The sequence below is a fragment of the Bos indicus genome, chromosome 1 (genome assembly GCF_029378745.1).
Source record: "Bos indicus isolate NIAB-ARS_2022 breed Sahiwal x Tharparkar chromosome 1, NIAB-ARS_B.indTharparkar_mat_pri_1.0, whole genome shotgun sequence".
In the NCBI taxonomy this organism is placed as follows: domain Eukaryota; kingdom Metazoa; phylum Chordata; class Mammalia; order Artiodactyla; family Bovidae; genus Bos; species Bos indicus.
In genome coordinates, this window is record NC_091760.1 from 139,670,643 (window position 1) to 139,686,291 (window position 15,649).

At 36.5% G+C, this 15,649-nt stretch overlaps 1 protein-coding gene across 3 annotated transcripts in view; it reads right to left on the bottom strand.

The window, feature by feature from the left end:
* The window catches only part of BRWD1 (bromodomain and WD repeat domain containing 1), a 123,831-nt gene that overhangs the window by 51,435 nt on the left and 56,747 nt on the right, over positions 1-15,649 (bottom strand). For all 3 annotated transcript variants that reach the window (XM_070795013.1, XM_019962667.2, XM_019962674.2), the window contains 4 exons: positions 14,133-14,316; positions 10,911-11,004; positions 6,235-6,366; positions 2,285-2,379 (listed from right to left, as the gene is read on the bottom strand). In XM_070795013.1, coding sequence (XP_070651114.1) covers positions 2,285-2,379; positions 6,235-6,366; positions 10,911-11,004; positions 14,133-14,316 — 505 coding nt within the window. The remainder of the gene's footprint in view (positions 1-2,284; positions 2,380-6,234; positions 6,367-10,910; positions 11,005-14,132; positions 14,317-15,649) is intronic.

The following is a 15,649-nucleotide window of genomic DNA, read 5'->3' on the forward strand; positions in this document are numbered from 1 at the left end:
CCCTTCCAAAAATGAAGTGTAGTTATGAAAACAGTAGAGACCAGAAGAGCAGCACTTCCCCTAAACTGCAGGAAGCTCAGAAATGGACTAGAAATGTTAACTGGAATGACAGATCCGTCAGTGAGTATACTGAGAAGCACAAGGAAAGCAGAGCCACATCAAACAGAAAGCTATAAGTGGGCACGGCTTCTTGCCAAGAAGGGGATTCTCCCTGATATGAGGAAAGATCCCACAGAGGGACTAGTCTCGGCCTACTCTGGAGCAAAAGCAGTCAAATAGGAAACTCAATCTAGAAAACTAGCCCCTGCCACTGCCAGCTTTAGCAAACACAGAAGAGGATAAAGACCCTCTAACTGGGGCCATCATTACCCAACCACATACCTCCCAGGCTCCATAAAACCCATATCCAAAAGCTATTTACTATAAATGTTATTTCTGCATTATCTTTTACGCTATAAAAAGAGCTGTTTTAAAAATCTTAAGAGCATGTGCTTTGTATAATAAAATTCACAATAAGCTGAATTCAAACATAATGAATACAGAGACAGAAAGGCAAGGGTGGTAGTTGCCAGGGTAGGTGGGGTGGAGTGATGAATTGCTGTTCAGTGGGTATATGTCTCAGTACTGCAAGATGAAACGAGCTCTGGAGACTGGGTGCACAACACTGTGAATGTACTTAACACTACTGAACTCTACAGTTAAAAACAATTACGACGATCAATTTCATGTTCTGTATATTTCCAATCAAAATTAAATAAAAAAGACTGAGCACCAAAGAATTGATGCCTTCGAACTGTGGTGCTAGAGAAGACTCTTTTGAGAGTCCCTTGGACAGCAAAGAGATCAAACCAGTCCAATCCTAAAGGAAATCAACCCTGAATACTGACTGGAAGGACTGATTCCAATACGTTGGCCACCTGATGTGAAGAGCCGACTCACTGGAGAAGACCCTGATGCTGGGAAAGATTGAAGGCAGCAGGAGAAGAGGGTGACAGAGGATGAGATGGTTGGATGGTATCACTGACTAGTGGGACATGAGTTTGATAAACCTCCAGGATGTCCATCACCATCGAAGGACAGGGAAGCCTGGGGTGCTGCAGTCCATGTGGTCACAAAAAGTTGGACACGACTGAGTGACTACAACAAACAAAACTAAACAAGTATTCTAGAAATCACTCCAGCTCCTAAGCATAATGGAATAAAAAGAAGACAAGAAAAGAAGCCAGGGGTATGATATAATAGTCTGTAAAGCAAAGTATCAATGGAAATTAAAATACTGAGTCATATTTAGGAGAGGTAATTTTCTAGACATGGTGACAGAAATAATTACGAAGAGAGAATGACGTCTAGGTTTCTGGTCTGAGCATCTGCCAAGAAAGTTGACATTTATCAAGATGAGGAGCAGATACTAACACCTTAAGTCCCATGAATTTGGATACCAAAACTAAACAAAAGCTAGTATGTATGATAAAATAACGTTTATATTTTAAGACAGGACAAGGAAAATTCAACATAAAATTATCTCTGTGTGACCATTTGGGCCTCCCTCCCTAATGAGCAGTGGGCATCAGCATTATATGTTAGCCAGAGCCACTCAAAGACAGGAGTGCCTGCTCAATAGTAAAGATCATTTTTTCTCCTTTCTTCTGACATTAGCAATTTAACTTCTTAAAAGAATAACCTGCTTTCCCAGCTCTGGAGGGGGTCACAGTACTTAGTGCTCACTTTGTACAAGTTGACCTAGACTATGTATCCTTGGTGAAACTTAAAGAAAATAGCAGTATGTCATCCTGATGTACCATCTTTTTATCTTGAAAATGCACGTGATTGTGCCTTCAGCTTCCAACAGGCCCAACAGTTCTCAGAGCTTCCTGCGAATCTGCCTCCTGGTTTTAATTGTTAGTTTGGCTTGATTGATTAAAATTCCCTTTTTCTTCTTGATTAATTAACTGAATTTCCATCAACATATGCAATAACTAATAAAAAATTTAACAGTGATTTTACCATTTAGACTTTGGATATTCCTCTTTATGAATGTAGCCCAAGGCTAAATTGATATTCTGAGTACACATATTTACACTTTGGCTCACATGTTTTATAGTTAAATAAAATACCCAAAATATTTTCTATAGAAACAACTGTTAATCTAGGTTTTTTTCTCCTTTTAAATGTATTAAAAACCTGACAGATGGAAGCTCTTAGATCTTGAATGTCACTCAAGTATGATTCCATTCAAGGTTATGACTAAAACGCTTCAAAGTTTAAAACAAGTAAAAACAGGTACCTTGAACTTTCACTGTCACTTTCACTCCTTCTATCACTTTTCCATTCTTCTTCTTCAGAAGAACAAGAACCTTCACTTTGATCACAAGAAGTCTCCTGATTTGTGGAAGGGAGAAAAATAAAAATCTTAATCTCCTATTTTAAACAACACAAGTCAAGAGAAACCACACAGTCCTTCTAACCAGGTAACAAAATATAATTAGGTAAACTTAAAACAAAAAGCAAGTGTCTTTACTACATCCCTTTTCTTATCAAAGAATTAGGCAAGAGAAAATATCTGTGAGACTTAATGCTACTACTATTAGCAAATAAAAACCTGATATAAGAGACCATTCTCTGAGCAAAGTTAATAAGAAGACAATGTAAACATTCTCAGTGTTTCAGACTCAAGCCTCTCGTGCACTTTCAGTTCTCTAATGACATATGATGTTGAGCACCTTTTAGAATGCTTATGTGCTACCTGTATATCTTCTTTAACAAAGTGCCTGTTAGATCTTTTGTCGATTCTTAAATTCAATTATCTTTTTACTGAATTTTAACAATGCAAGTCCTTTATCAGATATGAGTTTTACAAACATCTCCCAGTCTGTGGCTTGTCTTTTCATTCTCCTAACAGTATTTTTCAGGCTTTTCTATTGTCAGGTTTTTCTTTCATGGATCACGGCCCTGGAATTGTATCTAAAATTCATCACACCCAAGGTCATCTAGATTTTTATTACATGTTATCTTTTAGAAATTTTGTAAGTTTGTATTACATTTACATTAAGTTTATGATAATTTGGAGTTAATTTTTGTGAAACTGTGTCTAGATTTTTTTCTTTTTCTTTTCCATGTGGCTATCCAGTTGTTCCATACCACTTGTTGAAAAGACTATGCTATGTCCATTGAGTGGTCTTTGCTCCTCTGTCAAATGCTAATTGAGTCTATTTGTACTGGTCTATTTCTGGGTTTCTTATTTTGTTCCACTGATCTATTTGTCTATTCTTTCACCAGTACCACGCTGTCTTAAAAACTGTAGGTTATTTATACTAAGTCTTAAAGTCAGGTAGTAGCTATCAGTCCTGTCCTTTTGTTGCTCTTCAGTATTCTGTTAGTTATTCTAGGTGGGTTTTTTTTTCCCTCCAAACAAACTTCAGAATCTCTTCGCCAATATCCACAAAATTAACTTGCTGGGACTTTAACTGGGACTGTGTTCATCTATAGATGAAGCTGGGAAGAAATAATATCTTAACAAAGATGTGGAACACAGGAACTTTCATTCATTGGTGATCAGAATATAAAATGTAATTCAAGCACTATGGGTAACAGATTGGCAATTTCTTACAGAGCTAAAAAGAAACTGACCACAGAGGAAAATTAAACTCACATTACTAAAAAGGGGTCAATGTGAAAAGGCCACATACTTTTTGATCCAACTATATAACATTTTAGAAAAGTCAAAACTATGGAAATGGTAAAAAGATCAATGGTGCCCATGGCTCAAGAAGACAGAGAAAGTGATGATTAAGTACAGCAGAGCAGGATTTAAGCCAATGGAACTATTCTGTATCTTATGGTAGATACCAAACATTATGCATCTGTCACACCCCATACAGCACAGTGATCCCTAATGTAAACTATAGAATTTAGTTAATGATAATGTATAAAACTGGTTCATCAGTTGTAGCAAGTGTACTATACTAAATCAAGATGTCATTAATAGGAAAGAGAAACCATATATGGGGACTACGTGATTTTTTTTTAAACCTGAAACTACTCTAACATATAAAGTCTTTAAAGGAAGAGAGGGGAACAACCGACTAATTTCCACAACCCTAATACCTGCAGTCTACTTTAACTGCTGGTCTTTGCTACTAAGCAGGTATTTTTTTGTTTTGTTTTCAGCTGCACTGGGTCTTTGTTGCAGCAGCTGCAAGCGGGCTTTCTCTAGTTGTGGCGAGCAGAGGCTACTCTCCAGTCGCAGCGCACAGGCTTATCATTGTGGTGGCTTCTCTTGTTGCAGACCACGGGCTCTAGGCACTCACGCTTCAACAGATAGGCTTAGCTGCCCCAAAGCATGTGGGATCTTAGTTCCCCGACCAGGGATCAAACCCATGTCCCTTGCACCAGGTAAGCATATTCTTAATCAATGGACCACCAGGGAAGTCCCCTGAAGCAGGTATTTTTAAACTGAGACACAACCTTTTCCTGTAACAGCCATTAAGTGCATCATAACAGATATTGAAAATGTCAAGGAGAAACAAAACTAAAAGAAAATATCTACTTTGTTCACTTCATTTGAAAATGCAAAGTAAACATATTCAAAAAAAAAAAATGCTTCTCAAAATGGGAGCCCAACGCCATTCAAGGAGTACAGATTCCTAGGCCTGCCAATCCAGATCAACTGAACAGAAGTCTGCTTTTATGTTCAAAACAGACTTCTAAAAAAATAACAGTAACAATAAGCTATTAAAATATACTACCTGGAAACCACACATTCTGTGAAAAAATTTTACATGTTTTATCTCAGTTAACTCTCAAAACACTTCTGTAAACAAAGGCAGGGTTAAGACAAAGCTAACAAAACTTAAGTTTCAGAGGCTTTCAATTTATCTTGTCTATCAAGGCCTTGTGTCTACTTGTAACTCCTGAGTTCTTTTTCTAAAAGATGTCCCTAAGTTTAACAAGATTCAAACCCCCAAAATCCTGGATCTATCCTGCCTGTGAGTTTTATACTGTCAAGTCACTACCTGCCCACTAACTAAATAACAACTGTGGAAAAAGATGTGAAGAAAACTGGAAACTGCATACATCACTGACTGGGACTATAAAATGCAGCCACTTTGGAAAACAGTCTGGCAATTCCTCAAAAGGTTAACTACAAAGTTACTGTATGACCCAGCAAATTGACTACTAGATATAAGCCAAAATGGAAATTTATATCCTAACAAAACCCTGTACATAAATGTTGATAAGCAGCAATATTCGCCAGTCAAAAAGTAGAAGCAGAACTTCCCTGGTGATCTAGTGTTTAAGTATCTGCAGGGGATACCAGTTCAATCCCTGGTGCAGGAAGATTCCACATGCCATGGGGCAACTAAGCCATGCACCTACAGCCTGTGCTCCACAACAAGAGAAGCCAGCACAACAAGAATCCCACACACCACAACGAAGAGTAGCCCCTGCTCTCCCCAACGAGAGAAAGCCTGTGCACAGCAGCAAAGAACCAGTACAGCCAAAACTTAAATTTTTTTTTTTTGAAGTAGAAATAATACAAATGCCCACTAGCTGATGAGTGAGTAAACAAACTGCAGTCTATTCCTATAACAGAATATAGGACAATGAAAAAGAATGAAGTACTGATCCTGCCCTGGAAGCAATGGAATCAGCCCTGAAAGCATTAAGTGAAAAAAGCCAATCACAAGATCATACTGCATGTGTTTATTAAATGAAATGTCCAGAATACAAAAATTAACAGGAATAGAAAGATTAGTGGCTGCCAGGGGCAGCCATCCATGGAAGTACTTGCAAATGGGTATACGGTTTCTTCTTAGGTGATTAAAATATTTTGAAATTAAACAGTGGCGGTGACAGCACAATTTTGTTAATATTCTAAAACCACTGGACATTGTACATGGTATGGTACAAAGGTGTTCAAAATTGTTAGAGAAATTCGAAATGTGAAATTTCATCTTAATCTCTAGAGAATACTATTGTTGTCAGTTTAGTCGCTAAGTCATGTCAGACTTTTTGCGGCCCCATGAACTGTAGCCATTTCCCAGACAAGAATACTGCACTCCAGGGGATCTACCTGAACCAGGGATCAAACCCACAAGAAATAATAATAATGATGATAAAAATAAAAAGTAGAATACTGTATTTTTACATAATTTCAAGGTAGATTCAAAGTAAAGAATTAAGACAAATTATTATTCAAGATAATTTTGTATGTTTTAAAGTTATGAAACTCACATGTCTTACGGAGCTTGAAGATTCATTTCCAGAAGACAACTCAAGCCGTCCAAGATTTCTTCTACCATAATTTGGATATTTACGCCTACATGTCCTCTGTCTAGACTGTGACATAAAAGTCACCGAATCAGACTGAAATACAAATGTGCAGATGAGAATAAACACTTAAATAAGTACAACCTTCAATAAAATATTAATCATTCTATCAAGTCCCTAAAAGATTTAAGGCAAAAATAATAATAGTAAGTTCAAAAAATAAAATATTCTTGAATGGGTATTTTTGCCACATATTGTAAATCAAAATTGGTTGTTTTTTGCTTTTTTGTTTTTAACTTGTAAGATATTTAGACGACATGGCTAAATTTAATAAGCACATTAGATCAGCATCTTCCAAACTGCATCATATTAATGCATTTACCATAATAACTACAATCCAAAAAAGAAATTACTTTAAAATATTTATCTTAGAAGTGAAAGTATATATTCCTATATTATGATGCAGTAACCAATCTTAAGAAATATATCACTGTGTGAATGCACGGAGAGAAATATCTGAAATGATCCTTAAATAACAATACAACCTATTTTCAGGTTTTAACTTTTTCGATGATTTGTTGTCAGTACTTTTCAGCTGTGCTTGAATTTTTTTAAATACTTTTTAATTAACAAAATAATTAAATAATATTTTTAAATCAGCCAAGTAAAACAGCTAGACTGAAAGGGCAGCAGCTGGGAGTGAAGTGGGGAGGAGCATGCTATTCCTTAAACACCAAAGTCACATATGTGAAAGCACTCCATAAAGTATATATTCCAAGAACTGATACACAATCAATTTTCATGTTAGTGTCATCTGTTTATAACCATGAGGGTGTTTTATCAATATATCCTGGCTGATTTTAAAACAACTGCTTTCCTTAATCTGCCAGTACATTTTTTTTTGTTAAAGGAACAATTCCTACTAATGAATTTCATGCCTAAGAATACGTAAATCAGATGGACCAAAAAACTACCACTGAGAACAAGAAAATCTGTCAAAACACAATTTTTAAAAAAAGTTTGAGGGCACTATATACCTAGCAAGTCTATGAAGATTTACAAGACTAATACACACAAAAAAGTTATCAGCAATGTAAAAGAACCCTAGATTTTCACTCTGGAAGAGGAAGCTGAAAGATTTAGCAGATAAGCAAAAAACTGACACACTAAATTCTTGAGTTAAGCTAACAAAAATTGCAATCCAGAGTCTCCTATATATAGGTGAGCACCTCAAGCTTCGGCTGTTAACCCAAAGGACTACAATCTAGACTATAAGTAAACTACAGATTAACAGTAATCCCAAGCAACCAGAAGTCCATCCTTGTCTGGGTTAAGGTGATACAAGCTTGAAAGTTGCCCAAGTAGCCTACGAGAAGCAAATCACACGTGCTCTGGGGAGTAAAAACCATCCGAGGCTTCAAATCATCTCTAACCTCTAACATTCAATGAAAAAACACAGGGAACAGGACTTCCCTGGTGGTCCAGCAGTTAAGAAACCCCCTGCCAATGCAGGGGACACAGGTTCAATCCTTGGTCCAGGAAGACTCCACATGCTGCAGGGCAACTACGGCCCTGCACCACAACTACTTGAAGCACACACTGGAGCCTAGGCTCTGCAGCAAGGGAAACCACAACAATGAGAAGCTTGCACACCACAACTAAAGAGTAGCTCCCACTCACCGCAACCAGAGAAAGCCCATGTGCAGCAGTGAAGACCCAGAGCAGTCATAAATAAATTAAAAAAACATAGGCAACAAAGAAAATGTAACTGTAAAAAAATGAGAAAAAAAAATCAATACTGAATGGAAACGTATCAACAGGGGAGTAAGATACTGAAATACTCAAATGGGTTTTTTAAATAACTAGGGCTGATTTTCAAGGAAATAAATAATGAGAACTTCAGAAAATGGAAAATTCTGAACTGAAAAAAATACAATAACTAAAACTAAGAACACAAATTTAATAGGAGATTACACACAGAGAGCTGCAGAGAACTAAATGGAATATATTCAGTCAGAAAAAAAAATTCAGAACAGCAAGAAACAGCCTAGAAACAAAATAGATAGAAAATAAGAGACAGAAAGTAAAGAATAAAAACATACTATGCAAACACTAGCCAAAAGAAGGCTAGCACAGCTACAATCCTATAAAAGAATCTGAAGAATAAAGCACTACTACAGATAAATTCATAATGATAAAAGGTTCAATTCAGTAGGAAAAAGGAAAATTCTAAATATGTACACATGTACACACCATATGACATAGCTTCAAACTACATAAAAAACAAGCAGAATCAAAGACATCTACAGTAATATTTTAACACACATCTCACCTTATAGTGATATTTTAACACACATCTCACCTTCCTTACAGAAGAGTTCAATCATTTTGAAACCACATGTAGCATTAACTACTACAGCTGAATATACACATATATGATCCAATAATTTTGCTCCAGTGCATATACTCAAAAGAAATATATACACGGATACCAAGAAATATGTACAAAATGTTCAAAGCAGTATTCCTACGTTATTATTCATAATATGAAAACAATCCAAATGTCCTTTAAGAACAAATTAAACAGCAACATGCTCATTGTGTGAATACTATCCAGTAATGAAAACAACTGAACTGCAACTACTCACAACAAAGATAAATCTCACAAGGTCAAATGCAAGCCAGATACAAAATATTACATATACATACTGTATGATTCCATTAAGATCAGTGTTTCTTATCCTTTTTCACATTATCATTACCCTATAAGAAACTTGACTTTCTCATTTGCCCCCTCAAAATTGTTATTACCACAGATACCATGTAAGTATTTATGTACTATGTATGTATCCATGATTTGTATATAAATATATTAAGGTTTAAAGTGTTAGCCTTCTTATCCAACACAGTGTTTAAAATAGCTAGAAACAAAAAGTTAATTGAAAACTTTAAAAGCTCTCTGCATTTGATTTGTAACTGTTTCTTGAATAAATTTTTGATGTAATTTAATTCAATTGTAAAATATCAAATTACATACCCAAATTAGAAACTTAAGAACATATATGCTGTGCTATGCTTGGTCATTCAGTTGTGTCCGACTCTTTGCAACCCCATGGACTGTAGCCTGCCAGGCTCCTCAGTCCATGGGGATTCTCCAGGCAAGAATACTGGAGTGGGTTGACATGACCTCCTCCAGGGGATCTTCTCAACATAGGGATCAAACTCAGGTATCCCGCATTGCAGGTGGATTCTTTACCGTCTGAGCCAGCAGAGAAGCCCAAGAATATTGGAGTGTGTAGCCTACTCCTTCTCCAGGGGCTCTTCCTGACCTAGGAATTGAACTGGGGTCTCCTGAATTGCAGGCAGATTCTTTACCGTCTGAGCCAGCAGGGAAGCCCAAGAATACTTCCAATAGCGCAAGCTACAGTGGGTAGCTTATCCCTTCTCCAGGGGATCTTCCCAACCCAGGAATCACATCGGGGTCTCCTGGATTACAGGCAGATTCTTTAACAGCTGAGCTACCAGGGAAGCCCTCTATGAATATATAATAGCACTGTAATCAAATTTTTAAAAATCTTCCATAACTTATTTTTTCAGCAAAAACAATTGAAAAAAATTGATTTCTTAAAAATTGTAGTTAAATATAACTTTAAAGTTTTTTCAAGAGAAAATACCCTAACTAAAGCTGAAGATATACTCATTCAGATAGTCAACATTTTCTTTGAATTTCTTTTAAATTAAATAATAAGATAGAGACAGCTTTTATTGAATTCTCAAAGCCCAAGTCATAAACAAAGGCACTGTTTATGTGGCAGCATCAAGATAGTGAATGTGGCAGCCAGGCACACAGAGGCCATTTCTCATGATACAGATACAAGACTAAATGATCCACTGAAACAGAATACCTTGCAAACACAACCATGTTTCAACACAGTTTTGTAGCACTTATCTTGCATATATTTTGTGTAAATTTCATTAACTTGCTAATGCTTCATATGTGATAGTTATGAAAATCTAAAATGAGCAATTAAACACTAAGGAATAAGATTTTTCTCAAGTGGGTTTGGGCTTTACATGGTTACATACCTAAGATTTTTTACAGGTATGACATCTAAGATTTTTAATAAATGCATGATTTGGAAAACATCAGAAACAAAGCTAACCAGCATCTTTAGAAGTCAAATAGTTGATTACCTTCAGGTGAAAGGAGAAGTGATTGAGAATGGAAACAAAATGCTTTTGATTGGCTCATAATGTTCTAGTGATTATTAAGAGTGTAATCATTTTTTCTTTTTCTTCTTAGACCACGCCATGAGGCATGCAGGATCTTAGTTTCCCGACCAAGGATTGAACCCAGGCCTCCCAGGCCCTCCACACTGGGAATGGGGAGTCTTAACCACTTAACCACCAGGGAAGTCCTGACAATAATTTCCTAGAATTCTTCAGCACTCTCAGCCATTAGGCTACTTACTGTAAGTTTCAAGCCACTTTTCCTAACAGCTGTACAACTTTATGTCTACCATTTAAAATTCCAAACAGAAGACTAATATTACTAATATTCACATTGACCAAAAAGAAAACTGTAAGTTTCAGTTCAATTTCTAATTTGTTTATTCCTAAGAAAATGGAATTTAGGTTACCTTTTGTGAGAACTGGAGAGTCTTCCTCTTTCTTCCAATTATATAAAGATTTCTTTCTTGTTCACCTTTCTCTATTCTGAAGTCTTCCAACTTCCTACAAATTTAAGTACCCAGTTATATTAGTTACAGATAAAGGATATATATATAGAAAAAAAAATCAGTACGATTCTGGGAATCATAAATTACTTTTTTAATATGGAAATTCCTAAAGTTACAATAAAACTTAAGTCAAACAGTAGTTTGCAAGGAACTTAATATAAACAATATCTTACAGGCAACTAGGAGGTCCTATTTTTCATATCTAACACACAAATATTCATTTATGTTCTGCTTGGCCCTATGAGGACCAATTTGAACAGAATCTCTCACATTAGCTACTCAAAATGTATCTATGATTTTTCAAAATTGCAATTCTATTCTCTAAAGAAAAAATAAGAGCAGAATCCTCCTCCAAACTTAACACTTCTCATTTTGTAATTTCTGGAAACGAGAACAGCAATGTTACTGGTTCTTCTAATCACCTATATTTCACTCACATGACACACAAGAAAATTCATAATGTTGCTGTGACCAATTTCAGAACAAGGGGTCTTTGGCAATGAAGAACATTTTCCTTCTTCACAACTAGAGGGTTCAAGTAACTAAATGTCTTTTTTCTCAGATATGAACGTTGTTGAAAACATGGCTTTATGCCTTGTGTGCTCACTTTAAAATTCCACTAGAAAAGTTTCAAAACTGACTTTGTACCCATGCTCTAAGATATAAGTGAACACTGAAATGAGTATAAGCATAAATAATATAAAGACACAAACTGATTTCCAAGGACATCACTGTTTTCTCAAGACACATCTGCAGCCCACACTCATATGACAGCCAAACATCATCCACAGGGGAGTTCTAAGTCAGACTCCCCTCACAAGTAATCCATTTCACCAGCAGTATGTGTATTTAAGGAACTACCATGAGGTTTTTCACTTGTAGCCAAATGAAACTCCTACCCTATACCTGTACACCTCCCTTTATTTTGACAGTGAACCACTACACACAATTTATTTTCAATCAATAATAAAGCAAAGGAACATTCTAGATCTTCAAAAGTACCAATTTCAACTGTGCGTGATTCCACACCTATGTGAGGTGGTCAGCTAAGAAAAGTAACATTATGAAAGATCACAATATATATATGTGAGTCACTCATTCATTTAGAATGAACATAATTTCTATTTATTGGATTAAGACAAACTATATACCTGAACTTTAGCCCCAAACAGAACCATGCCAGGTCATGCTAAGTCACTACAGTCATGTCCGACTCTTTGTGACCCCATGGACTGTAGCCCGCCAGGCTCCTCTGTCCATGGGATTCTCCAGCCAAGAATACTGGAGTGGGTTGCCATGCCCTCTTCCAAGGGATCTTTCCAACCCAGGGAATTCTGGGACTTCGCTGGTGGCACAATGAATAAGAGTCCTCCTGCCAATGCAGGGGACACCAGGATTTAACCTCTGGTCCAGGAGAATTCCACATGCCTTGAAGCAAATAAGCCCATGCACCAAAACCGTGGTGCCCTAGAGCCTGTGCTCCGCAACAAGAGGAGCCACTGCAATGAGAAGCCTGCACACCACAACGAGTAGCCCCAACTTGTCACAGCTAGAGAAAGCCTGCACACAGCAAGGAAGATACAGCATCACCAAAAATAAATAAAAATATTTTTTAAAAAAACAAAAGAAATGCTTGTTTAAGGAACTGTTCTTCAGGACTTTCATTTCTGATAACTGTTTGCTTCCCTTGATTTTGACAACAAAAAGTATAGCAAAATGACATGATCATGCAACTCAAGACAAATTTTAAGGCTTAACTATAGCATACTACATACATGGTGGTGATTTTCTGTATTTCTTATCCCAATTTCAGGTTTTGCTTTTCACCAGTTTATTGTATACTTACAAACATTCTTAAATTCACTATATAAAACAGAAGTATCATAAAATACTACTCACTGACTCTTCTGGCTAAACACATGAAAACTTACACAAAATTATCTTCAAGGTATTAGTTATTACAAGACACAAACATGACAGAATGCTGAAAGGTTTTAGATACCAACAAAAATAGTATTTGCTGCCTCCATTTTGATAACTTGAAAATCAGTACAGTACAATTCAGTACAAGGAAAATCCTACCATCCATAGTATACTTAGGAGCTATCATTTCTCCCTAAAAGAGAATAGGGCTACTTAAGAAGAAAGCCTGATCCTAGGTCTAGGTAAAGAAATTTACAAAATGAACCTGTAACCCTATCATGCCTGACATCAAAGATGATATGCAAGGGTATTACATCATTTCAAAAGGACTCCAGGGCCAACCTGCAAAAGCTCCTCCTGGCCAGAGATGGATAAACTTAAATATCAATAAGGACATTAGAAACAGCTATATCACAGCAGTGTGATTAATACAGTGAAAATACAAACACACACAAACTGGCCACTCTAGGATAGAAAGGAATAAATTTTTATTTTGAAGGCAAATAAAGCAAAATCAACAAGCATCTATCCTATTTTTTGTATACAAACTTTACTACTAGATGATCAAATTGTAGAAGTGGGTAAATTTTTATTTAGAAGTATCCAAGATAATAAAGAACTCAGAGCTGAAATATCACTTTTATAATCTCTAAAGAATTAATGCATCTAGGGTAGTCAGCATCAACACCTGCTACCACCACAAAAAAAAAAGGAAATTATGTGCCTTCTGATGGAATTTTACCACTTATGAAATAATCTCACAAAAAACTAAAAATACGACATTTGGAACAACTGGAAATTTGAACACTGGCTATTTGGTTCTATTGAATTGTTTGTTTCTTTTTAAGATATGACAATGGCACTTATGGTTTTAAGATAAGGAATTATCTTCAGAAATTACATACTGATAAACTTTTGGACAAAATGGTAAGTCTGAAATATCCTTCAAAATAATATTGAAGGAAGAAAAGGCAGGTGTTTATGAAGATAAAACAAGATGAGTTATGAAAAAATTTACCACAGTAAAAAGTTAGAGAACAATTTTGACATTTTTCTACCACAATTAAAATATATCCCAATCCATTACTAAAATATATGTATATGATTATTTATACCACTAAAAATTTAACTATGTGTAAATAACCATATAGATATATTTTCATAGATATAAACAATATTAATAGATATCCTAAAACAAACCTAAATATGCCTAGTGGTACCTCTGGGACAACCACTCTTCGCTTCCAAGCCTGCAGGTCACGCTCCGTAGCCATCTGACTGCGCGGAGCATTCTGGTGCATCTGACGGACACCTTCCACTTGTCCACTACGACGCAGACCAATATTTGGAGGAGACTGGATGTCTAAGCTTAGTCTTCTAAAACCTAGGAAAAAATTGTAAAGAATGACTGCAAAACAAACGTCAATCTAATATGCATACACATTCCTCCTAATATGATACAAACCAAAATAAAACGATCTACTGAAAAAACTTTGGAAAAAAGAATTAATGTGACTTAGATAAAAATGTAGAATACAGAACATGATTATTAACATCATTTTCCATTTTTACTAGACTTTCTGAATTTTATGTTACAAGCATTTTCTATAATAATATTATACTTGCAGTCCTAAAATCCTTGCCTTCCTCAAAACTGCAAGCTAAAACATTATCTTTCTGGAAAAATCAGCAATGCAAATACATGTCTCAAACTGTAGTGGCTTGATAATAAGAGCTCTAATAACAAAAATTATTTATGACCTAAAGAGATAATCTAAGCCACTCAGGCAGGCAGCCTGCCAGAGACCATTATTAAAAATTCACAAAAATGTGAAGTGGGGATATGCCAGCAGCACCTGAAATGGAGCTAGGGGAGTGGGTAACAGGGCAATGTGGACAACACTGAGCCCTGAGCCTGCGCAGAGCTGGGCAAGCAGACACAGGAGGTGGCAGGGTAACCTCCCAGGAGCTGGAAGTCACAAAGGATGGAGACTACCCTGAGGGGTTGCAGGGCGGAAGCCCAGGCAAGTACTCGTTTCCTTAAAATACAGGGTGAGCACAGGGAACTCTACTCAATGCTCTGTGGTTACCTAGATGGAAAGAAATTCCAAAGAAGAGGGGATATATCTATATGTATAGGTAATTCACTTTGCTGCACAGGAGAAATTAACACAATGTTGTAACGCAACTATACTCAAAAAAAATTTTTTTTAAGAAAGTTAAAAAAACAAAAACAAGAGTGAAGAGGACCCTGCTACTAACTGGGGGTGATGTACTTTTTGGCCACCTCTAAAAAGCAGAGACATTATTTTGCCAACAAAGGTCCGTCTAGTCAAGGCTATGGTTTTTCCAGTGGTCATGTACGGATGTGAGAGTTGGACTATAAAGAAAGCTGAGCGCCAAAGAATTGATGCTTTTGACCTGTGGTGTTGGAGAAGACTCTTGAGAGTCCCTTGGACTGCAAGGAGATCCAACCAGTCCATCCTAAAGGAGATCAGTCCTGGGTGTTCATTGGAAGGACTGATGTTGAAGCTGAAACTCCAATACTTTGGAGTTTGGCCACCTCATGCAAAGAGCTGACTCATTTGAAAAGACCTTGATGCTGGGAAAGATTGAGGGCAGGAGGAGAAAGGGACAACAGAGGATGAGATGGTTGGATGGCATCATCGACTCGATGGACATGGGTTTGGGTGGACTCCGGGAGTTGGTGACGGACA